Source organism: Anabrus simplex, chromosome 3 (genome assembly GCF_040414725.1).
Source record: "Anabrus simplex isolate iqAnaSimp1 chromosome 3, ASM4041472v1, whole genome shotgun sequence".
NCBI lineage: Eukaryota > Metazoa > Arthropoda > Insecta > Orthoptera > Tettigoniidae > Anabrus > Anabrus simplex.
The window spans coordinates 249,772,623-249,798,073 of NC_090267.1; the positions used below are offsets into that span (position 1 = coordinate 249,772,623).

Here is a 25,451-nt window from a genome sequence, read left to right on the forward strand (position 1 = left end):
TTACTTACCGCGAGTTATAAATGTAATCAGGAAGTTGCTCATCCGTCATCGAATACTCGCAAAATTTCAGTCGGCAAACTCAACTCAATCTGGGGAGAATGCGAGCAAATAAACTTCGGTCTGAAATCCAAGCCGAAGGGCACGAGCGCTTGAACTGATATGTGTTTCTTTCTTTTTCCCCGTCTTGTTTGTCTTTCACATTGATAGCTTTGATGAGTGCATCGCATCACGTCTGTCGTTTCCTAGGACACCACGAACCTCATTTTTATGTTTCACAGTGTTCTAGTATGTTTCAGGAGTAATAGATCGATGCCGAAATGAAACTATTGATTGTCTTTTATTTCCAGAAAGCCAACAAAATAGTCTACAAATTACCTGCTAATATTTTTCTTTCAACGTCTGGACGACCTATGTTGTATTTTTTTCAGTAAGATAATAGGTTTAGGACCCTGAACATATCGTATTCATGTCCAAGGACCCTCTAACCAAAGAACATAATACTGAATTCAGTGAACAAAACACAGGATTTTGTAATCTTACCGTGTTTGATTGTATTAGTATAATTTAGGACTAATATTTACTTTCCTTTAGTGGCGACCCCATCATACTAATAGCCTATAGGCCTATATGATTCATGCATTACATCCCTGATCCGGTCAATGACTGGAAAACAGGTTGTAGGTTCATTTACTTTCCTTGAAATTTAAATATTGGTACTCTTTATTTACATCACTAGTTTAGCTTCTAATGAGCTACATTTACAAAAATATTCTTTATATATGCATAGAAATTATAAAACATTGTGACACTTGGCTAATAATTACAACAGTCCGGATCCGGAAGCTTGCTTCAGAAAATCCGCTTGGTCCAGTTGTTGCATCATTGGGACGGATGGTGCTTTTTTTTTTTTTTCAAAAGATCAACCGAATATCAGCCTCAATATTAGTTCCAGTTATGTAGGGGCCTACTTCGTTTACATTTATGTGAGAGCAGAAAAGGTATACTCACACAGGTACATAATCACGAAAAGCATTAAACGCAGGGTTTACTTTTCAGAAATTGCAGGATATAGGAGAGTCATGGATCCAAAAGTCGATCAGAGACGCGGAGTTGTAACACAAGGACCTTCATAAGGCACTGCCAACTTGTAGGCCTACCTTTTATTGGCCAAGAATTATATATACTGTACGTAAGTTAAGCAACAATGAGGACATATGTTCCTAAATATAGAATAATGATCTATGAATTGCGTGTTTACAATACAATTTCGATCTTCAAATACTTACAACTTAGATTATTATTGCGGACCTCTTGGATTATCGTCGCGGGCCTCCAGGAGTCCGCGGACCACAGTTTTGGGAATGACTGGTTAACAGAACAGTTCAAATAAATAAATAAATTTTATATTTCTATAAAAACCTTTGTCATTACCTTATTATTAATCACCTTAATTTTAATAATTTCATCGATAAGAGATCCATATTTTACCAACATACTTACCAAAAATATGGACCTTACATTAAAGTTTTTAACAATGAAGTGCCTGATAAAAAGGATTACTGTGATAGAGTAAATCATGTAATTATTTACCTTCATTATATCTAATAGATTTAAACTATTAAAAATTGACCATCAATAATCAATTAAAAACATAAGGGATTAAAAATACAATTATAAATATAAACTTTAACATTGTAAAACTCTAAATGTTTGAAAAAAATCATTACCATGAGTTCGAATTATAGAAACCAACACAGATAATCCTAAAGCCCCATGGAATAATATACTAATTGTAAAGAATAACATACAGTCAAACCTGTAGAGAAAAAATATAGAAAACAACTAAATATATTAATATAAGATAATCCAACAATTTCTAAAATTAAATCCTTGGAATAAAAACCAGCTAAAAAAGGTATACCACAAAGTGCAAGATTAGCAATATTAAAACAAACAGCTGTTGCTCAGACAATCTCTTATGAAGTGAGATTAGCATTGATTTTGTTAAGATTTTATTTTTTTAGTAGATAATTATTGTTTAATAAGATTTATAAGTCTTGGTGTGAAGCACGAAAGTTTTTGATACTTTAGGAAATAGTTTAAATCTATTAGATATAATGAAGGTAAATAATTACATGATTTACTCTATCACAGTAATCCTTTTTATCAGGCACTTCATTGTTAAAAACTTAATAGCCTTTTTCGTTCTAACGTCCAGATTAAAACAGTATTGAATTAATGTTGTTTATTTAACGGCACTTTAATTTCTATAGACTTGATGAGACACCATAGTGTCGACATATTGACCCACAAGAGTTCTGAACACCTTGAAACCTATGACATGGGGTTATCATATTTGAATTCCCTATTTAAAAACCGACTTCAGTAAGTACCAAACGCGCTTTCTTGAAAACCACCACTGAGATTGGTAAAACAACGTTACATCGATTTCTCAGCCCGAAGGCTAATCGGATCCCCAACAGTTTCACATCAGCTGTCATAGAAAGCCTAAACCGATCTCGATAGCTGTAGTCGCTTAAGTGCGGCCAGTATCCAGTATGTGGGAGATACTGTATTCGAACCCCACTATCGGCTGCCCTGAAGATGGTTTTCAGTGGTTTCCCATTTTCACACCAGGAAAATACTGGGGCTGTGTCTTAATTACGGCCACGGCCGCTTCCTTCCTACTCCTAGCCCTTCCTTATCCCATAGTCGCCATAAGACCTATGTATGTCGGTGCGACGTAAAGCAACTTGTAAAAAAAAATAGCCTAAACATCAAACATCACTGAAGAGGCATTCTAGGGGAATTACGAGCTACCTAATTTCTCGTTGTTTTCCTCGCCGAAGCAGAAGGTGCTGTTTCATAATATCAGTTTGCCGAGCCTATTGAAATATAGTCTACACACCAGCTGATCTTATAAGCGACGCTTCAAAACTGGTCGTCACAGGGACTGGTTGCTACGGTGACACTAGTGTCGCTCATACCTATTCCACTTTCATATTGTCAAACCTGAAAATAATGTCATCCTAGCCTATATCAGAAGGCAGTGGTAGTGATCATTGCTTTAAGGGGGAGTACAAGTAGGCAACCATTCCCTCTTAAAGACAGAGAGTGGGGGCCGATGACCTCGATGTTAGGCTCCTTTAAACAACAAGCATCATCATCATCATCATCATCATCATCATCATCATTAAGTACAGAGAGAGGAGAAATGAAACAATGTTTATCCTTCGTAGAATTAGGGTACAGGTGCCCGGAAAAGAAAGGGAAAGGCCACGAAGGGCGTGAAAGTGTCTCGTAATAGTAACATCGTTGGGGTCGGAAGACAACAAGAGTTGAACGTCGAATTGGAAAAATGAAAGCGTGGGGCCTGGCACAAAGAAATCAAAGCAATGTGAGATACAGCTAGGAGACCCGTGGTCTCCAACTAACGATCCGAAGTTGAGAACGCCTTTTTAATCGCTACTTACGACAGGTAGGAGATACTGTATATGCAGTCTTTTTTTTTTTTTTTTGCTAGTTGTTTTACGTCGCACCGACACAGATAGGTCTCACGGCGACGATGGGACAAAACAGGGCTAGGAGTGGGAAGGAAGCGGCCGTGGCCTTAATTAAGGTACAGCCCCAGCATTTGCCTGGTGTGAAAATGGGAAACCACGCAAAATCCTTTTCAGGGCTGCCGACAATGGGGTTCGAACCTACTATCTCCCGAATACTGGATACTGGCCGCACTTAAGCGACTGCAGCTATCGAGCTCGGTTGTATGCAGTCTATACTTCCCTACCCACAAAGAGTCATATCAGAAATCATAGTGCAGAGTAAGCAATATTTCACTACAGATGGATGTATAAAACGAAATTAAGTAATGCACAGTAAATACAACAGAATTTGACGAGTATTCCTCCCACTCTAGAATGTATTTTAATGGTATATTACATTGTATGGGCTGCCTGGCCGAGACGGTAAAGGCTGTGCTCGGTTCGCCCGGAAGGACGTGGGTTCGAATCCACGTCAGGAAGTCGTAAAATTTAAGAAACGAGATTTCCACTTCCGGAGGTGCATATGGTCCTGAGGTTCACTCAGCCTACACCAAACATGAGTACCAGGTTAATTCCTGGGGGCAAAGGCGGTCGGGCGTAGAGCTAACCACTCTACCCCATCACGTGCCGAGGTTAACAATGGTGGAAGCCTTTACCTTCCACTCCTTTGCTTTGCTTTGCTTTGCTATATTACATTGTTTTGCACCGTATTGTTCAGTTATTACAAGAGACGGATTATGTGTACTAAATATAATTTCATAGCTCTCTATTGTATGTAATCCTATAGTAAACAATTAAACTCTCGAACTTCAGTGCTCTTTGTGCACTCCTAACCTTAACTATTTTTCTACTCAGTCCGACGTCCAAACCTCATGAACTGTAGCTTTCTCATTGCGTCCCTCTCATCATTTTCAAATTATGTGATAGGGCATGAGACTAATAAGTAAAAATCTAAGAAAATAAAACTCAAATATCTCCGTTATCTCGTCGTACGAGAAAATAATTCTGTCGTGAAAGATGAGAAATGATTTTTTCAAGTACTGTTTTTCAATAGGACTAATCGACATTCAGACTGCATACATTGTACGTGAATCAAATAGTTTATAGACCGACTTTCGACATCTCGTTTTTTCTCAACTTAAAATCTGAGTTTAATTAAATTACGTCCAGTCATTTTCATGTGATATGAAAAACACGCAGATAAAATGTAACGGTCCATTTTCGACCGTTGTTGCTTAATCCGAGACAAAAACTAATTATGGGGGAACAATTCTAAACAGTTTAATTTATAAATAGGGACTGGTTGGCCGAGCGGTAAAGGCGTGCTCGGTTCGCCCGGAAGGACGTGGGTTCGATTCCTCGTCAGGAAGTGAAAAAATTTAAGAAACGAGTTTTCCACTTCCGGAGATGCATATGGTGTTGAGGTTCACTCAGCCCACACAAAAAATAAGTAACGGGTTAATACCTGGGGGCAAAGGCGGCCGGGGGGCCCGGCGTAGAGCTAACTACTCTATCCCACCAAATGCTGAGGCTACGGATTGTGGAATCCCTTACCTTCTACCCTCGAAAGGCCTCTATGGCCCGTGCGGGAATGACTTTGCCTTTTTGCTTTACTGTAATTTATAAATGAAATCCCCACCTCTCTTGACATTTGAAGTAGTTCAAGGTTGTGCAAATTTAATGTGGGTGTTAAATTTTAGTCAATAATTTGTGATCGCTTGAGAAATAAATATTCTCTCCTATAAATTGCTATTTGCTTTACGTCGCGCCGACACAGATAGGTCTTATGGCGACGATCGGACAGGAAAGGCCTAGGAATGGGAAGGAAGCGGCCGTAGCATTAATTAAGGTACAGAGCTCCAGAATTTGCCTGTTGTGAAAATGGAAAACCACGGAAAACCATCTTCAGGGCTGCCGACAGTGGGGTTCGAACCCACTATCTCCCGGATGCGAGCTCACAGCTGCGCGCCCCTAACCGCACGGCCAACTCGTCCGGTCTCCTATAAATTATTGAAGCAGCCAGTCCACAGAAAAACTTCATGAAATAGCAGCAAGAAACCGGGCTCCAAACTTCATTTATGAAAAGACGCACTATATGGGATAAATTTTGTCAAGAGTCAACAACCAACTTTGTCACCAAATACGGAAAAATCACCCAAATATAAAAATTCAAATATCACGGCAAAATTGTTCAACTAAGCGAAAAACCAAGCAAAGAAAGAAAAAGAAAGAATTGCTACACTACAAAGAAAGTGTGTAAAATCACTTGCAACAGGCACACAAAGCGCAAACTTACGAAACTACAACACAGATCAGAGCACTTTACACATCAGAAATTCTGACAATTGATGATAGATCACAAATTTAAAAAAAACATGATCAACAAACTAGGATCAAAATGCGAAAATCACATTTGAATGACAATTCGCAAAAAATCTATCAAATCTCAGGGAAAAAAATCATGGATATAATTAGAAAAAGGCAATTAAGATTTTACGATAGCCTATACTGAATGGATAATAATAGGCTGACAAAGAAAATTCAGAATCTAGTACTATCCCTGGGAAACACTAACTAATTTTTTTTTTGCTATTTGCTTGACGTCGCACCGACAAAGATAGGTCTTATGGCGACGATGGGATCGGAAAGGCCTAGGAAGTGTAAGGAAGCGGCCGTGGCCTGAATTAAGGTACAGCCCCGGCATTTGCCTGGTGTGAAAATGGGAAACCATAGAAAGCCATCTTCAGGGCTGCCGACATTGGGGCTCGAACCCTCTATCTCCCGATTACTGGATACTTGCCGCACTTAAGTGACTGCAGCTATCGAGCTCGGTACACTAACAATTGGGTAGTAGAAATAAGCAAAGACCTTTGAGAATTTGGTATTAATATAAGAAACTGTTCGTGTTAGATCAAAATTCATTACCCAACAAACGAACCCAAATTTGCAAAAAGAACTAAAAGGAAATATATAGGCTGGGCGGAGGAATGCAAGAAAGAAACTCGGTGAATAGACGAACTGATACAGGAAGGAAAAAAGAAACAATGAGCTAAATGATTTCAAACGAAACGCGCCCCTAGTTGGGCATATTACAGCAGAATTTATTATGAATACTGTCAAATCAACCATTTCAAGGGGATGATGTATCAAGTTGATGTAAAATTGTATGCCCTTAGCTCCCTTGTAAAGACATTATGATCCGACACCATTTTAGCTGCCGGCGTGTCGATTTAGACGTCCCGTTTTCCTCTACCTGTTGATAGAGAAACTGAAGTTCATTTTTGGGCGACCTATTGCTTTGTTTTAATTAACTTTCTTGGGTCAACACCGAATGTGTTACCAGAGATCTTGTACATGCCAATACGTAGAGTGCTGACTGGACATCTTTTGATTGCCCTTCAAAATCCGACTGGGCTTTCTCTTCCGAATTTGAACTCGCGATCTTGGAATACAGAGGCCGAAACTTCACTACTGAGGGAGCATTAGATGTTCCTAGCACCAGTAATATTGGAAGTATATCTACTGTAGGAAGATGAAGCTGTCCGTGCATCCAGCACAAGCTACGCCTCTGTCGCCACCGAACCGACTACTTTTTTTTATCTTTCTGCGGCGCTAACGCAGTGTTATTTTTGTGACACGCAACATAGCCCACTTATCCCTGCAGCCTCAATCCATTTAGTCCCATTAGCCGCAATAACTGCAGGAAAAACAGACCATATATTTCGCTGTCTCATTGTAAACATTGCTCTAAGGTCTCCGAGAACTTAACTTTAAACTGGCGTTAGAATAATATCAAACTGCAATGAATTAAACAGTGAGTTATGATTCTTGTTATCAGTACACAAGAGCTGTTGTTAAGTTGTTCCGTCTCAGAGCTTTGAAGAATACCGGCAGCCTGCAGCCCAGTGTTCTTACAGAGTGTGAATTTTGTTCGACAAAAACTTTTGTTACTAACCTGCGTTATGCCACTGTAAACCGCGTCTTTGGTTGATGCTTCTTTATCCTGGCCTTTTCCCAATTACGTGGGGTCGCTACTGATGGGGTATGTATATGTGGCTGGAACCTGATGAGGTATGAGTTGCACTGAGTTATGGTATTCGGAACAATAATACAGTGCGTCAGGATGTTATGAAAGGCGCTATTTGTAGGGCCGGTCGTGCTGCAATAGCACTGTCTGGTCCAACGAGTAAATAGATGACAAACTACCTCACGCCTCATCGTGCCTTGTACGCCTCATTACGGTACTACCGTAGCTTTTTAGGAGTTTCCGCCTTTGGTGCTGATTTTTCAGGATCCAATTAGCCTCCAGGTTGAAGACTTAACTATATATATGACATGCAAGCAGAAAGAAGCACTCTTAAAGCACTTTTTTTAAGTTAACCCATTGCTTAGATATTTCTCATTAGTTAATATTCAAGATTATTCAGCTAAATAGCACACCTCAAATAACTCGTGAACGGTTAAGGATGTTGATATTCTGTTTTCACTTTCAGTAATGGTACCAAAGGCTTCGCAATGGGATCTACAGTACTTTTTATGGAGTTAGTATCTTCAAAGATAACGGTAGTAATGTTGGTTTCTTAAATATAACTACACTGTTTTCTACACATAGCCTTAAACCCGCAAATATTACAAATTCAGCAACTTGATTTTGAAAATCGGACAAGTAGAGAAAATGTAATGTATTTAAACGTACTTCATTCGCCAGTTGTGGAGTGCCCTGTTCGATTCGCGCTACGTATGAAACATGAGCTAGCTGTTGATGTATAGCTATTCTCTCTACTGTATTCATAAATTCTTTCTTTCTTAATGTGTTTCTCTCCAGGGTGTCCGGCTCCATGGCTAAATGTTTAGCGTGCTGACCTTTGGTCACAGGGGTCCCGGGTTCGATTCCCGGTAGGGTCGGGAATTTTAACTATAATTGGTTAATTTCGCTGCCACGGGGACTAGGAGTATATTTCGTCTTCATCATCATTTCATCCTCATCACGACGCGCAGGTCGCCTACGGACGTCAAGTCAAAAGACCTGCACCTGGTGAGACGAACATGTCCTCGGACACTCCCGGCACTAAAATCCATACGCCATTCCATTACCCTCCAGGGTCGGTTTTACTCTCGGACTCAGCGAGGTATCCCACCTCTACCGCCTCAAGGGCAGTGTCCTGGAGAGCGAGACTTTTTGTCAGGGGATACAACTGGCAAGGAGGACCAGTATGTCGCCTAGACGGCCTTGCCTGCTATGCTGAACAGGGGCCTTGTGTAGGTATGGGAAGAGTGGAAGGGACAGGCAAGGAAGAGGGAAGGAAGCAGCCGTGGCCTTAAGTTAGGTACTATCCCGGCATTTGCCTGGAGGAGAAGTGGGAAACCACGGGAAACCACTGCGAGATGGCTGACGTGTGAATCGAACCTACCTCTACTCAGTTGACTTCCCGAGGCTGAGTGGATCCCGTTCCAGCCCTCGTACCACTTTTCAGATTTTGTGGCAGAGGCGGGAATCGAACCCGGGCCTCCGGTGGGGCAGCTAATCACGCTAACCACTACACCACAGAGGCGGGCCCTCATAAATACACTGCGATAAAATTTACGATTTAACACTTTAATATCGCCGTAGGTATCAGGTTACTTGAGGTGGATATCTTAGCTGATTAACCGTGTATAATGACCATTGCTGAAAATAGTGAAAGCCAGTCTAAAGGGAAACTGTTTTCCCATAAAATAGTAAGGACAGTGACAGGAAAGTGGCAGGTTCGATCCTCGCTCAGTCTGGTGGTATTTGAAGGTGCTCAAATACGTTAGCCTTGTGTCGGTAGATTTACTGGCACGTAACAGACCTCCTGCGGGACAACATCCCGACACCTCGGCATCTCCGAACACCGCCAAAGTAGTTAGTGGGTCGTAAAAACAATAACATTATTATCGATAGGAATGGAGGAAATGAATAGGTGCCTCTTTTTGAGATATCCTTATGTTCCGGTTTTCTGTAGCTAAATCTAAACTTGGACTGGCGTTTCAAATGAAAATGTATCTTGATATTGCGTTAGGTTGAATACTGCTGGTCAAGATCATTCTGTTGCCATTGAGATCTAGCAGTTACATTAACTGTTGATTCCCGGCTCTGACCGCGTCCGAGTGTGAAGATTGGGAAGGTGTACATTGTGCCTCTAGAACAAGTGAGAAAATAATTAGATTAGAATCTCAGGCATTCTAGAAATGGTTCTTTACATTCTCTGCTTCTTATCAGGGCCAGTCTCCTCGCTTTCGTATTTTCTATCAGTTCTCCCATGTCAACTCATGCTCTCTTTCGAACCCAACGGTATTTCTATTGGGAACCCTAGAGAGTTTCAATTTTAGACCTTTCGCAGTCCTTCTCATTCTTTTTTCGATATCGATACCTTAATTTTTAGAAGGGTTGAACCTTATCGACTTTTCACTTCAGACTAGAGTAAACACTAAATCGCCGTTGCGCCTCGGAAAAACGTTATGTGACAATGTTGAGGGGATAAATACTGACCCGCAGCACATGCATCACTTTAGAACGAAAATTCGTTGAAATAGTTCACGCAGACATGACAGAACCTTTCTCCCCAGAGTTCTAAGCTGAAATATTATCACATATAATTTTCCAGGTGCAACGACGAAATATTTATGTACAGTACGTGGAACTTTTAGCGATACATGGGCTCCCTAGTGCTGAATCGATAGACCTCGGTTAACTTCGAGATTCGTATTGGCAACCTTTGAAACACAAACTCTGAATTGAGTATGCATTGCCGTGAGACATCTGGCGTACACTTTGCGTACTAGTACTGTTGTTGTTTAGGGGCTGCCTGGCCGAGGCGGTAAAGGCGTGCTCGGTTTGAATGGGTTCGAATCCCCGTCAGGAAGTCGTAAAATTTAAGAAACTAGATTTCCACTTCCGGAGGTGCATATGGCCCTGAGGTTCACTCAGCCTACACCAAAAATGAGTACCAGGTTAATTCCTGGGGGCAAAGGCGGCCGGGCGTAGAGCTAACCACTCTACCCCATCACGTGCCGAGGTTACGAATGGCGGAAGCCTTTACCTTCCACCCCTCCAAGGGTCTTCATGGCCTGTACGGAGATAACTTTGCTTTGCTTTTTTTTTACTGTTGTTTACACAAAATATAGAATTCATGCTAGGAACACGATTCGCATCGAGAAATGTTATATAATGTGTGTGTGTGTGTGTGTGTGTGTGTGTGTGTGTGTGTGTGTGTGTGTGTGTGAGAGAGACACAGTTGTTGGCTTAAGATAAAAAAAGGTTTAGAAAATTCATATCGATCGATAACAGTGTCGATTCAATTCAGATTTCATTTCCATTCAGTTGGCAGTATTACCGGAACCGTGGAAGCACCCTCCTTACTCCTCACACCATAAAACCAGGTATCACTAAAAGTTACGCGTACTGTAATTATTCTTCCCCTTAAAACAATTATCCCTACATCATCTCATTTCCTGTAATATAAAGCCGGGTTGGTATCAAGCACTGAGGTCTATGACAACTTCCTTTACGTCCGGCTCCATGGCTGAATGGTTAGCGTGCTGGTCTTTGATCTAAGGGGTTCCGGGTTCGATTTCTGGCCGGGTCTGGGATTTTAAATTTCGTTAGTTAATTTCTATGGCTCGGGGGCTAGGTGTTTATGCCGTTTTCAGCATTAGAATTCATATTGGGTAGGGTCCCATCCTCATAGACGCGCCGGTCGCCCGAATGACGTCAACTCCAAGGAACTTCACCAGGCCTTTCCTGGCGCTACACACCAAAAAAAAAATATTTCGCAAAACTAATTACAAATATACTCAACAGTAAACGCAGGTGATTAACCGAGGTTTACTGACACGATGAACGAAGTCCCTAAACTGAAATAACAACACGTGAATAGGCATACATAAACGGTCCGAAAACCTGGCAATGTAGTCCCAAAATTAGATTATATATCTCGGAACTTGATTGTATTCTGTTTCAGGTTTCTTGTCGTGTGCCTATGAAAGGAAGGACCGCCACACTCAATGTAGTCGCTCTCAGTGCTGGGTTTTGAACTTCTGATCTTGTAGTTGAGTGGGCTTAAATCCTGTATCTGCCGCTACGTGGCAGAGTGTCCAACTCATGACTCCAAGTTCGCAGGTTCAGTCCTGGCGGAGGAAGTCGATGTGTGAAGGGCGGACAAAAATCTCGGCACTCTGTCGTAACTGTTGGCATGTTAACAATATCGGGTAGTACAATCTTCATCTACCCGACGAAATGAACTTAACCATACAATCCTGTCTTGCTGTTAATGACAGCAAGTCGGGATATCGACAATGGCAGACAGGCTGCGTAGATGGTACCATCTACTTGAGGCCATATTATTATCATGGTCATTTCTGATCTTGTTGACGGACAGACTTTGATATGAAGACCATTTAAGTATAGATGTCTAGTATTTAACAATAGTATTGAGTATTTCGCTACCTTGGCCCTTGTATGTATTAAATACGGATGTTTGTGTGTACAGACGGACGGCGGCCGGCGTGCCGGACCTGGGCGTGCAGCTCGACGTATTCGACGAGCAACGGGAGAGCGATGAAGCGCAGATCCTGCAGGGTCCTTATGGTGTAGACCTCAACTCGCATCTCGACGTCTTTTACGCCATCCTCCGACAGGTAAGACAATACATGCTTTATGTTATATCAAGCTATTTCCCTCTGAAGTTAAGATGAAATAATCTCAAGGATTTGTTAACATTCAGAGAACTCGACTTCAATTCCCAGGAGAGCTCAGAACGTGTTTGTATCGTGCATTTTTTTATATTTTTAGCACAGGTAGAAGCGTATCTGTGCCCGCAAGAGGACTACGTATGTTAGCAAATATATGTCCTTAGTCGATGGTAGTTAACAACTTGAATGTTGTATAGCTAGACTAACATTGTAGAAGTAACAGTTATAGCCTTGCTGACCTGGTTCTAGTCTTCTACTTTAAATCCTAGTTAATACAAATTGCACCCTCCCCCAACGCAGGGTATTAAATATTTTACCGGAGTTTCTTAGACAACGATCTTGGTTGAAATATAGACTGGGCTGAGACTTTAACCTAAAATGACAAAAGGAAATTCTACCTTACCGTTTCAGTTAAAATAACAATTACTAGGCTAAACGTGTGTTTGGAACCGAAAGTGATAAACGTTCGATTTATTTATTATATTTATTGTTTAACATCTTGACCAGGGAATATACGCACAGACAGTTTCTATTCGTCTACGTATTCGTCCCCCATGTACTTTCTGCTGACTTTAGAAAGTTCGTCAATTGCTTCTTTATATGAAAATTAAAATCCACAGCCTGTTTCTAGTCATTCGACCGGGTCAGGAATGGAATGAATGAAGCCCCAATTTAGTGGCGAGGATGGGAATTACACCGGCTGCCGAAGCCTGTCGCACTCCTCTGGAGCAAGGATTAATGCTTCTTTCTATAATTTTCATATTTTTTAGTTTTCTTTAACATTTGACGTTTGTCTTTTTCAAAGAACTCGTCAGTTCTTGCATAAATTATATACACATTTACGAAGCAGATGTTATGGGTCTGTGTCATCTAAAGGTTAACTAACTACAGTCATAATAGCAAGAAGGATGACTAAGAGATGCTTCGGTAGGGATTGAAATTTCCTAACTCCATCCATTTCATCTCTTAGCGACCGTGCAAGCATCATTGTCTAAAATCATCTCAATTTCAAAGAACCCTGGCGTTTCGAGTCACATCATAGGCATCTGTCATCCTCGCAATTTCTCTAATATATTCCATATTTATGTCCACTGATATTTCGCACACAAGGCTCTTTTAGATATTCCCATCTCCTTACGGACTCCACAACAGCTTATCTTACACATTTCTCACCGTAAGAGTGAGAGCGTTAGAATACATTTTCAGTATCCCGCTCTTGTCATAAGAGGCGATTGAAAGGAGAACCCCCATTGGATCTCATCTTGAGAGTGTGGCTTGGTGACTACTGGACCCCTATCTGATCATGGCATTGCTTCCACTTACTTGTACCAGCCTCCTCAATTTCATCTTTCTTTTAACACCTCCCTTGGTCAACTATTGTTTTCTTCCGACTCGGACGATATTAAGTTTGCGAGACCTAGGAAGTTCTTCATTTTCACAACCTTCACCCTTTCCTTTCTCTTGCTGGTACAATCGTTATTCTAAGGGTCGGATCTATTTAATTTTTACCCTGATTATTATCAAGAAAGAACTGTTGCTTAGTTTTACTTCCTCATAAAATAATCCCCACCACCGCTCTCACGCTATTCAGTCGAGCATCTTCTACTTCCTGTTTGATTTTTGCACTCTTTCACTGAATCACCCTGAATCGCCTGGAAGTGGGGAACTGCCCTCTGAAGAAAAAAGCACACTTCAGATCGATGGAGATTGAATATGAACTCCCATCTCGTCTTGGTTACCCTCAGAGTCCTTCGCATTGTAACTCTCACACCACTATTTCAAAGTAAACAGGTACGCATATTGTGATCCTAGCTGCAGGGTGAGGAACGAGATTATTCATTTAAAAAATGTCACATGCATTATTCGAACAGCAGTCACCTTTTTCTATCCGAAAGAAGTCGAACGTTTTCCAAATATGAACTAAGCCTCAGGGTGGTGGTGGTGGTGTTGTTTGAGTCGTCAGTCCGTAGACTGGTTTGATACAGCGCACCATGCCACCCTATCCTGTGCAGTATGATGACAACTGTTTCAAAACTATACAGTATATTTTAATTGTACAAATGACAAGATTTTTTAAATTGTTTACACGTTATCAAGACTCTATCAAGATTGGAATTGTCTGTGCCAGAGACGAGAAGTGAACACTTTTAACCAGGGGAGGATGTTACTGTGGCACAGATACTTCTTAACTGTTACATGTCACCTTTATGTCATTTTAAATGTGATTGTTGTGGCCAGAGTATTAATCGATCGTGGCTATAATTCTGTGCTATTTTCGTAATTATAAAACATCTTAAAAAGGTCTTACAGGATTTAAAGTAAGACATCGATAAGTCTGAAAAATGGTTTGCGTTCTTCCTAGAGGTTTTCTACTCTGATAGGTTTACCAGATCTTTTCTTCACCGAAAGAGGTCGTAAGTATTTTGAATGTGAACCAAGCCACAGCAGGATCACAACTGTTCTAAAAATATGCATATTTAGGTTCAAATTACAATATTAATGATATTCTTACTTCGGCGTAAGTCTTTCAGTTCTGAATGCTTTACGGTAATCTCACGGTCCTTCGTTCAGGGGCAAGTTATACAGTCCTGCTGAGTCAATGTGTAGAGACGGTTGCAGAAAAGAGCTTTCTCACGGCGGCCCCTAACGTAAAGTTCTTCCGTACAGTGCATAATGGATCTGTTGTGATAATAATGTTGTAATGCATTTATTCGTAGCATCTCCCAGAAGAATTACGGTTTCTCTGCCATCTGGTATAGTAAAACAGAACGTCGAAATTGACTCGAAGTTAAACTAAATTATGCCTAATCAATATGGAATATGGTAGCGAATGCCGTAGATTATTATTACTATTACTGCATATTCTATTCCTACATTTTTACGAGGTTCAATAAAGCTGTCTAGGATCAAAGCTAAGATCTGTATGTTAATGCATATTTGCTTTTACAGTTGCCGAAAATTTAAAAATATGGTTTTAATGAATTGTGGTATTTTTCAACATATTATTCAATTTTACATATTTAAGTAAAACCCTTTTTTAATGTTTCAATATTGCACACGTATATTGCACACGTATATTTCACTGCATATGTTATGATTTTGTTGTTGTTATACTTGGTCAGTGGCCCCGCTCACAGTTACACTGAAAGTGCTCTTATGGAATTTGTATTTTTTTTTTTTTAATGAAGTGTACTTCTAATACGCACGATCGTGAAGTCGCCAACTGAGATTTATCTACAGTGTCTTTTTCAACATGTGACTCTTAACTTACTACGGCCTGCTGCTTGTCCTTTGCTATTCCAGAAAATGTCATTACTAAACAACTTTCGCATAAATGGCATATGCGAACATCATTTAATACGTCATAATTTAAAATGTCAACGATACGAAGAGGAAATTCTATCCCGTAACGTCAGTATCAACTATAAGCAAATATATAAACAATAAACACAAATGTAGGTAGGACCTATACTCAAGTTAGTTCTCATTTATATTAATCCACATTGTGTTTAATATTAACTTTCGGCTATGTTAGTTCCCAAGTTCATTTTCACTTTTATCGAGTCTCTAGCTCCTTTTGTGGATCATTAGTAAAGTGTCTGTCTGCGTATCCCACGATCACGCGTTCAAATCCGGCAGAGGTATTGGCATTCTTGAAGGGTGAATGAAAGTCCATTCGGCACTCCATGTCGTGAAATGTCGGCATATAAAAGATCCCTGATGTCACATTCGGTGTTTACCCGACAAAATGAATTAAACTTAGCCATAGGTCGCCCAAAAGAATTACGGTTTCTCTGCCATCTGGTATAGTAAAACAGAACTCTAAATTGACACGCAGGTAAACTAAATTATGCCTAATCAATATGCAATATGGTAGCTAAGGCCGTAGATTATTATTACTATTACTGCATATTCTGTTCCTACATTTTTACGAGGTTCAATAAAGCTGTCTAGGATCAAATTAACTTTCAAGTATTAAATACCAGTGACAAAGCAACATAAGAACATTCTATTCACTACGACCGAAATTCAGTACAGTCCTCTGAATAGGTAGACCTTGAAATAACTTGAAATCTGGCCGCTTTTATGACAACAAAATCGTGGTAATATAAATACCGAGGATTGGTTGTATTTAAAAAATCCTTATCGTAGATCAGAAGTCAACAAAAGCTATACAGTTAATTTCTTACGTACAACGAATGTGTGTGTCAAATTGGGAGACAATATGATGATTTCACTTGTAATAATACAAAAACATATTTCTCACAGAGAAGCAATCACCACAATCTACACTGTTAATTTCACATGTCCTAAAAATGTGCGTTGAATTTGGAGAGAGTTTTATAATTTTTGGACCGCATAACGGAAGAAATAAAAATGCGTGAAATGTAACATTCACAAGAAACTATACATTTTGTTACCTGTGTCCGAGGAATACGCGTAACACAATCTGGAAAAGATTGGTCTTTTTTTACAACCGCTATCGCAACAGTGACTGTGGAATATACAAAAAGAGGGCCTCCAAATTCGAATATTCACGAACTTCTTTTTGATAACCCGTTTGAAATGTAGTGTTGAAAGATTGTGGAATTCTGGCCGGTAATCAGTTGAAGGGCAAAGGATGAGACAAGAATTTCCCTGGAGCATCGACTGGTGAAACTGCGCAATGTTGTGTCTGCGCTATGCATCCTGAGATATTCGGGAAAAGCTGAAGAAAATGTTTAAAAGTAAAAATTAGTAGGGGTCTATTATATTCTTTACTAATTCACAATAAAATATCTTACTATATTTACAAATTACTCAAAATATCCACCGTTTTATATTCAAACAACTCTTCAACCTTTCCGGTCAATCGTCTATCGCTTCACTCGCCTTGTCTGGAGGGAACGAGGCTGGTACTTTTGCCGAATTTAGACGTTTGAGTATTTTTGAAGGAGGTTTTGAGGTGATCTTTTCCATATTCGAGAATCAGTAATTCAAAGGAATAAGAACGGGACTTCCCGAGGACCAGTCAATAGTGGTGATTATATCGTGCAAATTAATTTCCTTCGAACCCTACTGTCGGCAGCCCTGAAGATTGTTTTCCGTAGTTTCCCCAGTTTTACACCAGGCAAATGCTGGGGCTGGTCACTTCCTTCCTACTCATAGCCATTTCTTATCCCGTCGTCGCCATAAGACGTCGATGCGACGTAAATAAACGACCTGCATATGTCGACTTAGTGTAACATAGGCTACCTGCAAAGAAGCCTGTTAAAAATCTGCAGTGTCACATCTCTAATTTCACCAAAATTCCGCTTCGGTAGTTACTGTCAATGCATGTTTACACCCCCGCGATAACGTTCGCCCCACTGCTGCCGAGTATTATCCTTTTTTTTCTTTTTCTTCATTCTAGGAACCTCCTCAGCGATTTGCGGAGAACTGTGAACATCAGCTCAATGATTTGCTGGTTACATGTTTCCTCCACATTTTTTTCCGCAGATGATTTTCTAGTGACCTTCAATCACATCCCATTTAACCCGCTCTTTTGTTCTTGTTTCCGTTATTTGATAACATAAAGCTGCTGCCGGTCTCCGTCCAATGATACTTGGATGGGATCCAAGCCGAACATCTTCGTTAATAATGCTATGGATATTTCACTTCCTACACTATGATTTTCTGCTTCTGGAGCGGATTTTTGTGAATTCTCGCGGCAACAACTTCGATGGGTTTCGTATGGTCTCATTTGACGGAAGTCAAATTAAAAACTACGAAACGTTCAGATAGTTTCACTTTCTTAATTATGCTCATGTTGATGCAAAATGATACATCTTGGCGTGATAGTCCACACTCTCTTGTCAGTATCCTACCCAAACACATTTGGATGCCTACTGTATAAGATACTGAGTTATCACAATTTGTGGTAGGATTTGATAAAAATACTATTTGAATGTGTTCAGTGTTATGAAAACAAAGTATTTAATAATTTATATGTTGTGTAATTGAGCTATTTGTTTTGTCGAACCATTGATCTTGTAAAGGACTATTTTCCAATGGCGATCTGTAATAGAGAAATACCAGTGATGTGGCATGCTTGAAGAAGTGAAAGAACATTAAAACAAGGTTTGAGTTGCTTGTCATTAGGTGATGTACAGTAATAGGGTATTGTGATGTGTGTTTGTAGGTGGCAGAGACTCCTCAGGAAATCCCGTTTCTCAGCATCCTCCAACACTTGTTACGCGTGGATCCCAAAGAGCCAATCAGTGACATCGTGTGGGACACTGCCGAGACGCTGGTCCATCGGGCGACCCTCCTCGAGAACCGTCAGGACGCCAGTCGTCTACTTCGCTCGCCGAGTCTCCAGGCCAAGCTGTGCTGTCACTGTGCGTGCCACTCACATCGCGGAAGCGCCCCCGACCCCGGTTCGCGCAAGCAGTCTGTGGGCACTCCCGCTACCTCGCCGCCGCCTCCTCCTCCACCACCGCCACCTGCACCCGGCCCTCCCCCTCCTCCACCACCGCCACCACTGGGGCCCGCACCGACCGGCAGCGCCGGCGCCCCCAGCCCCAGCATGGGGGGCCCGCCACTGCCACCTCCTCTACTCCATGCCCCTGCCTCCCCACGGGCCAATACCCCGGAGCCTCCTGACGCCGGGGGTAAACTGCTTCCCCAGCAGGAGACCCCTACACCAAGGACAAAGATGAAAACCATCAACTGGAACAAGATTCCCAATCACAAGGTATGCAGTTACACTGTAATCTGAATCCAAACAATAATAGAATAACGTGCGAGCTACTGCGCTCCGAATATTTTGGAAGATGTTGACCAACAATCGGTCTGTCTCTTGCCGAAGCGATTATGGCAAAGTTTGGCGATGTAACGTGATGGGGAACTTCATGCTTACTAATTTCTCTAAAATACGCTGTTTACTCGAAAGAAAAATAAACGTATCTCTTAAGCTTATGTTTATGTTTGTAGTTTTATGTTAAAATGGTTATTATAGTCACGGGTTTTCCAATTTTTCGGGAAATCCAAATCACAGTGAAGTTACGTTTCATGTTTAAATCTCATATACATTGGTTGGGATTAGAACCTCGGCCACGTAAGTGAGAAGCCAGTAATAATGTCACTCATCTGTCACACTATTTTTTGACGTCCAAATGATGATTAAATTATTTAAGACAGGCCAAAGAATGCTTACGTGCTGCAATTTTTTGAAAGACGAGTCTATTGGTGTTAGTCACAGGAAGGTTTGGTCGAAGTTCTCAACACTGAAGATGTCTGTGAAGTCCATAGTTTGTAGGTTAATAACATTCAGGGCTAATTTAAGGAAAAGGAAAATCCTCAGTTATTTGTCCCTAGGGAGACTTTCCCAACAGGTCTTATGGCGACGATGGGACAGGAAAGGCCTAGGAGTTGGAAGGAAGCAGCCGTGGCCTTAATTAAGGTACAGCCCCAGCATTTGCCTGGTGTGAAAATGGGAAACCACGGAAAACCATTTTCAGGGCTGCCGACAGTGGGGTTCGAACCTACTATCTCCCGAATACTGGATACTGGCCGCACTTAAGCGACTGCAGCTATCGAGCTCGGTAAGGAAACTTTTTAAGAATTGGCTGGGTAAAGTTTTGATAGCTCCTCAATCTAGGGATAGTGAGTTTTCCTTGTACTGGGAGTACAGGGGGGCCTCAGATTCGATTCTTAGGGTCAGGTACATTTATCTGGATCTGAGAGCTGGTTTGAGGTGGACTCAGGATATATTATTCATAAGTTAAAAGTAATAGACATGAAAGAACCAAGAATGATCGCTGGTACAAACAGGTGGAAACAATGGCAGGAGTGTACTTAGAATGAGGAGGTAAAGGTTAAGTTAGGAATGAACTCGATTGATGAAGCTGTATGAATTAACCGGTTTTGGTGGTGGAGTCATATGAGGTGAATGGAGGATAGGTTACCTAGGAGAATAATGGACTCAGCCATGGATGGTAAGAGTGGTAGAGGGAGACCAAGACGATGATGGTTAGTCCCGGTTTCTAATTATTTCAAGATATGAGGTAGGGAACTAAACAAGGTCACAGAGCTAGTTACAAATACAGGATTGTGGTGTCATTTAGTAAATGTTCAGAGGCTTGCAGACTGAACATTGAAAAGCATATCAGTCTATAATAAAGATGTATGTACGTATGTATGTAATTTTCAATATTCCACAAGAAATAGGCCTACTACTAATTTAATAATTTTCACCATAGGTATAATATTCTTCAACTTTCTTCTTGTGTGTTTGCAAATATAAGGGAAAACTCAACAAATGCATATTTTGAGAAAAAAACAGTTTAAATGATTTAATTTGGGTGATCCCAGCAAAAAAGGACTTTAAAATATTATGCAGTATTTTCCAGAGAACATTTATATTCAGGAAGAAAGAACTGGATCATTTTCAGGGGCAGCTCATGGGTTCATATGGTGGGGAGACAAGGGAAAAGAAAATTAAATTCACATATTTGTATCAGAGTTCAAGTAGATGCTAATAACTTTACATGCATAGCTATCTACACATTTTTTAACATTTCATGCTTAATATTTCAGCTCCAGATGGACTTGCATCTTTTGTGATTTACATTAATGGTCTAACAGAAGAGGACCTAGAAATGTATTTATTGATGATCTTGCAAATGCTGTTAGTGTTCCACATAACAGTGATACACTGAAAGTTTTAGCTGAAGAACAAAAATCGATTACTAAACTTACCAAGGGAGATGTTCAGTAAATTTCCAATTTCTTTGAAATCATTTAGGAAAAGGCTAGGAAAACAACAGATAGGGAATCTGCCACCTGGGCGACTGCCCTAAATGCAGATCAGTATTGATTGATTGATTTGAAAAGTACAACACACTTACATTATATTCTGATGAGACTGAGCGCAAATGATTAAAGGTCTACATTATATGAGAATTAGGCTTACTTAAACAGTAATTTTACATGCGATTCTTTCTTCAGAATGAAGAAGTCAATAACATCATACGATGTTTCTCTTTCCCGAAGTATGTGGAGGACCCCCTTCTCAGAGGTTAATGTCGAAAGACGATCTGAATCATAAATAAGTCTTAATATGTTTCATGCAGAAGAAATTTCATCCCACAGAGACACTTGTTTTTGGAATTGTTACAAGAAAAGAAAATAACCCGGAACCTGGAACTTCAGAAAAGCTAGTTTTTCACATCTTAAAAAATCTGACTTCCAATTTGGTTATAATGTTGTCTAGTATTTTTTAATATTGATTATTTGTACTAAGAAACATCAAAATGTTCTCCTTTCAAATCAAGGCATTTGAGAGTTGATACAAATCCTGTAGTCCTTTCAGCAAACTAAAAAGTACTTGATACATTATCCTCGTATCGTAAGTTCCTCAGAAATGAAATACATTCAGAAACACCAGCAATACAAAACTGAATATAATTCACTTTTTCTGAATCAAGTTGAAATGAAATGCCATGTGGCCTCTGGAGAGGTCTGGTGCAGATCTTTTGATTTGACTCCCCCGCGTCAGAGGAATTAACCAATTATGGTTTAAATTCCTGACCCTGCCGGGAATCGAACCCGGGACCCCTCTTACCAAAGGCCAGCAAGTTAACCACTTAGCCATGGAGCCGTACTGAATCATGTTAAAATGAGTATATAAAATACAAAATGAAACCAAGACATTTTTTTTGTAGCCTCATGCTATTCTGACGGTTGCATCATTTGAATCTGGGCAGTTCATTAGTTCTGTGAAAACTTGTATTAATTTCACTCTCAGTGTGCCAAAGAGAAATTATTTTAGGATTTGAATTGCATTTACTTTGCTATGTGTGGACATCCTTAGCTCTGTTGCTGTATCCAGCACAGAAGTTTGTTTTGGTGATCAATGAAAGAAAGCTGGTATGCCTTGAAGAGTGGGAAAAAATATTTTTACTTGTGGTATTTTTGAGAAACTTTGCTGTGGAACTGAGGCCAAATGATGTGAAGAGTAGCGAATATAAATCGCATGAAGAGCAAACTCCTATATACTTTTGCTTGCAAGCCATTCGATTCCCCTGTCATAACACTCACTCCATCATAGAATACATACATACATACATACATTATCACTATAGACTGTTATGCCTTTCAGCGTTCAGTCTGCAAGCCTCTGAGAATTTACTAAACGTCGCCACAATCCTCGATTTGCAACTAGTGTTGTGGCCTCATTTAGTTCTATACCTCTTATCTTTAAATCGTTAGAAACCGAGTCTAACCATCGTCGTCTTGGTCTCCCTCTACTTCTCTTACCCTCCATAACAGAGTCCATTATTCTCCTAGGTAACCTATCCTCCTCCATTCGCCTCACATGACCCCACCACCGAAGCCGGTTTATGCGTACAGCTTCATCCATCGAGTTCATTCCTAAATTAGCCTTTATCTCCTCATTCCGAGTACCCTCCTGCCATTGTTCCCACCTGTTTGTACCAGCGATCATTCTTGCTACTTTCATGTCTGTTACTTCTAACTTATGAATAAGATATCATGTTTGTGGGTTACTGTAGTCACGTCCTAGTTTGTGAACCATGGGCAACGGCTGAGTGGCCTAGTAAGTGGTCCTGAGAGTCGGGATACCAGTTGCTATGGAATGGGAGTGGGCATCTCGGACATATTCTGAGTCATGGCCCTCCTTGTGCTCAGGCGGCTAGGACTATACAATTCACCGGTGGTCCATAACCCGTTAGAGGAGAGATCCTCACTTGGACTATGTGCAAGTAGGGTAGCATCCTGCTTCATGAATTTACCGAGCTCAGAACACTTTAAGCAAGTCCATCATAGAAGTTTAAATCAAATAAAATTAGCTCACATTACAGTTCTCCATTACACATAATTTAAAAAAATTAAATACTTAGGTTTTTGTCCCATGATCAGTTCACACGTTATCATCGCAGCACTCGTACTAATAAAACTTATAAGAATATTGAAGCAACTGTTCAGTAGTGTGTACTTATATGAAGTAGATGAACTTGTAGAAGTTGTTATAATGCTTTGTTTACTTTACAGTGTATGTTATTTAATTGTACAAGTATAACAGATGTGAATTATTTCTTAACAAATGTTTCCAGGTTGTGGGTAAGCACAATATTTGGTCCTTGGTTGCCCGAAGCCATCAGCATTCTCCCATGGCAGATCTGGATTGGGATGAGATGGAGGGATTGTTTTGCCAGCAGGCTCCTCCTGCTCCCAGCTCCCAGTCATCGCCTCGACTAGGACGAGATCCTCAAGACCCTGACCGCCGCAGAAAGGAGTCTTCTGAGGTAACTGAACTTATTAAATATATGGAAGTTGGAATGATAATGAACAAATTTAATTTTATAGAATATACTTCCATTAGTTTTTATAATGACTCATGTCAGCTATTTTACCTTAAATAATGACTGTTTTATGAGAAACTGCTGCACAAAGCCCTTTCTATGATTTTCAAAGTTATGTCAGGTGCTGAAATGGCTGCTAGGGCATGCTGTGAGTCACAGTAATTTATTCCGTATCCAAAAGATAGCTTGACAGAAAACTATTAAAATTTGTTGCCATAGTTCTTTAGAGAACATTCTTGAGATTAAGTTGCCAAAGCGTCTGTCACATCATTCACCTTAGATGAAAACATTTCACTTACTATTCTTGTTCACATCTTTGCTGATAGCATTAAAAACATTTATCAGTTCTTTGTTAAGTAAAAATGAAAGCTCAAAGTAAATGTTAAAATTTAAGACTTCGTTCAATTATCAGACATATTATTCCTGTTGTTGTTTTTAGTTCTAGTGCTTTAGGTTGAATTCTTTTTCAAAAACATTTTAAAATTTTGATGTTTTGGCTTTTAGTAATTGATTCAGTTTAAAGGGTATTATATTTTAAATAAATTCTTCCTTTTGCATATCCCAGTTATTTTTGGGGTCACTGGAACCACCCTAGCTCATTTTGGATTTTGGCTGATGGTTTAAGACCAAACGCCCTTCCTAACACTGTGAATTCTTGGCCAAAATTTTGAAATTATGAATCCATTGATATTTGAACTTTGGCTGACTGCAGCTAAGCTGCCACATTAATCATGCTCCTGTTAACATGAAAAGAATGCAGGAAAAAATAAATAGTTCAGATATGATGGTGATAGAGCTTATTGTTTTAAGTGTTTTAACTCTAAATAGGAAGAATGAAAGTGTTAATAAAAAGAAAGAGAAGAGCCATAAAGGTGTGAAAATGAAAGAAATATCAAACTAATACTATCAGAGTCAGAAGAGAATTTGGAGGGAAAGTTGAAAGTGGGATGCCTAACACAAGTAAGTCATGACAACGGAGACCTGTGGCTGCCAACCAATGCTTCCCAAGTTGAGAACCCCTGGAGCTTACCACTTTTAGTCATCTTCTATGACAGGGAGGAAGTACTAGGGATGCATTCTACTAACCATCACCACCCCCCCACCACCACTTAAGAATTCTGACTTTTGGAGGAATAAGATAATTAGGTAAAGAAAGGGAAGACATAAAAGGAAGGAACGTACTCCAGCAATAGATTCTGAAATCATTGCAAATGGAAAGGAACTAACATGTGACAGATCAAGACATGTTTGGAAAGATCAGAGCATGAATAGGAACACATAAAGACAGGCTAATGTGAGAAGAGTGAGCAATACAATGAGGAGACAAGGACAAAAATGAAAATACAAAAGGACAAGGACTATATCTACATAGAAGGACACACTCCTTGTCAATCCTAGTTCTTCTATATCCATTTCTTCTCAGCCCCTCACGAATTCATTTTGCTCAGTTTCATCTTGAGCAGGAGATTCAACATTCGTCAAAGGGCCATCTTGACAGATTTTCAATCTTAATGTGCAAAGTATAGGATAAAACAAAGCTGGATACACACAGGGAAAAGGTTGAGACAAAGATAAATAAGAATAGATGGATAAAATCCACTAGGAACACAGGACAGACAGAGAAGGAAAAAGGGGGCCCAAAATATCAATATGGGTGATGGAGAACATACAAGTGATAAAACAAGTCATATACAGAGAGTGAGGGAACATGAATACATAAATTCATAAAAAAAAAGCACATAATAGGATAAACAAGATGACAGATCAGTATATGGAGAAAGATCAACAGAAGAACAAGGATAAATACAATCACAGGTCAATATGACACTTGTTTGTTCCTTTCCAATGCTTA

At 40.1% G+C, this 25,451-nt stretch overlaps 1 protein-coding gene across 1 annotated transcript in view; it reads left to right on the top strand.

The window, feature by feature from the left end:
- The window catches only part of form3 (formin 3), a 962,880-nt gene that overhangs the window by 864,439 nt on the left and 72,990 nt on the right, over positions 1-25,451 (top strand). Inside the window, exons 6-8 of the mRNA XM_067142982.2 lie at positions 12,053-12,200; positions 18,415-18,969; positions 23,351-23,542. Coding sequence (XP_066999083.2) covers positions 12,053-12,200; positions 18,415-18,969; positions 23,351-23,542 — 895 coding nt within the window. The remainder of the gene's footprint in view (positions 1-12,052; positions 12,201-18,414; positions 18,970-23,350; positions 23,543-25,451) is intronic.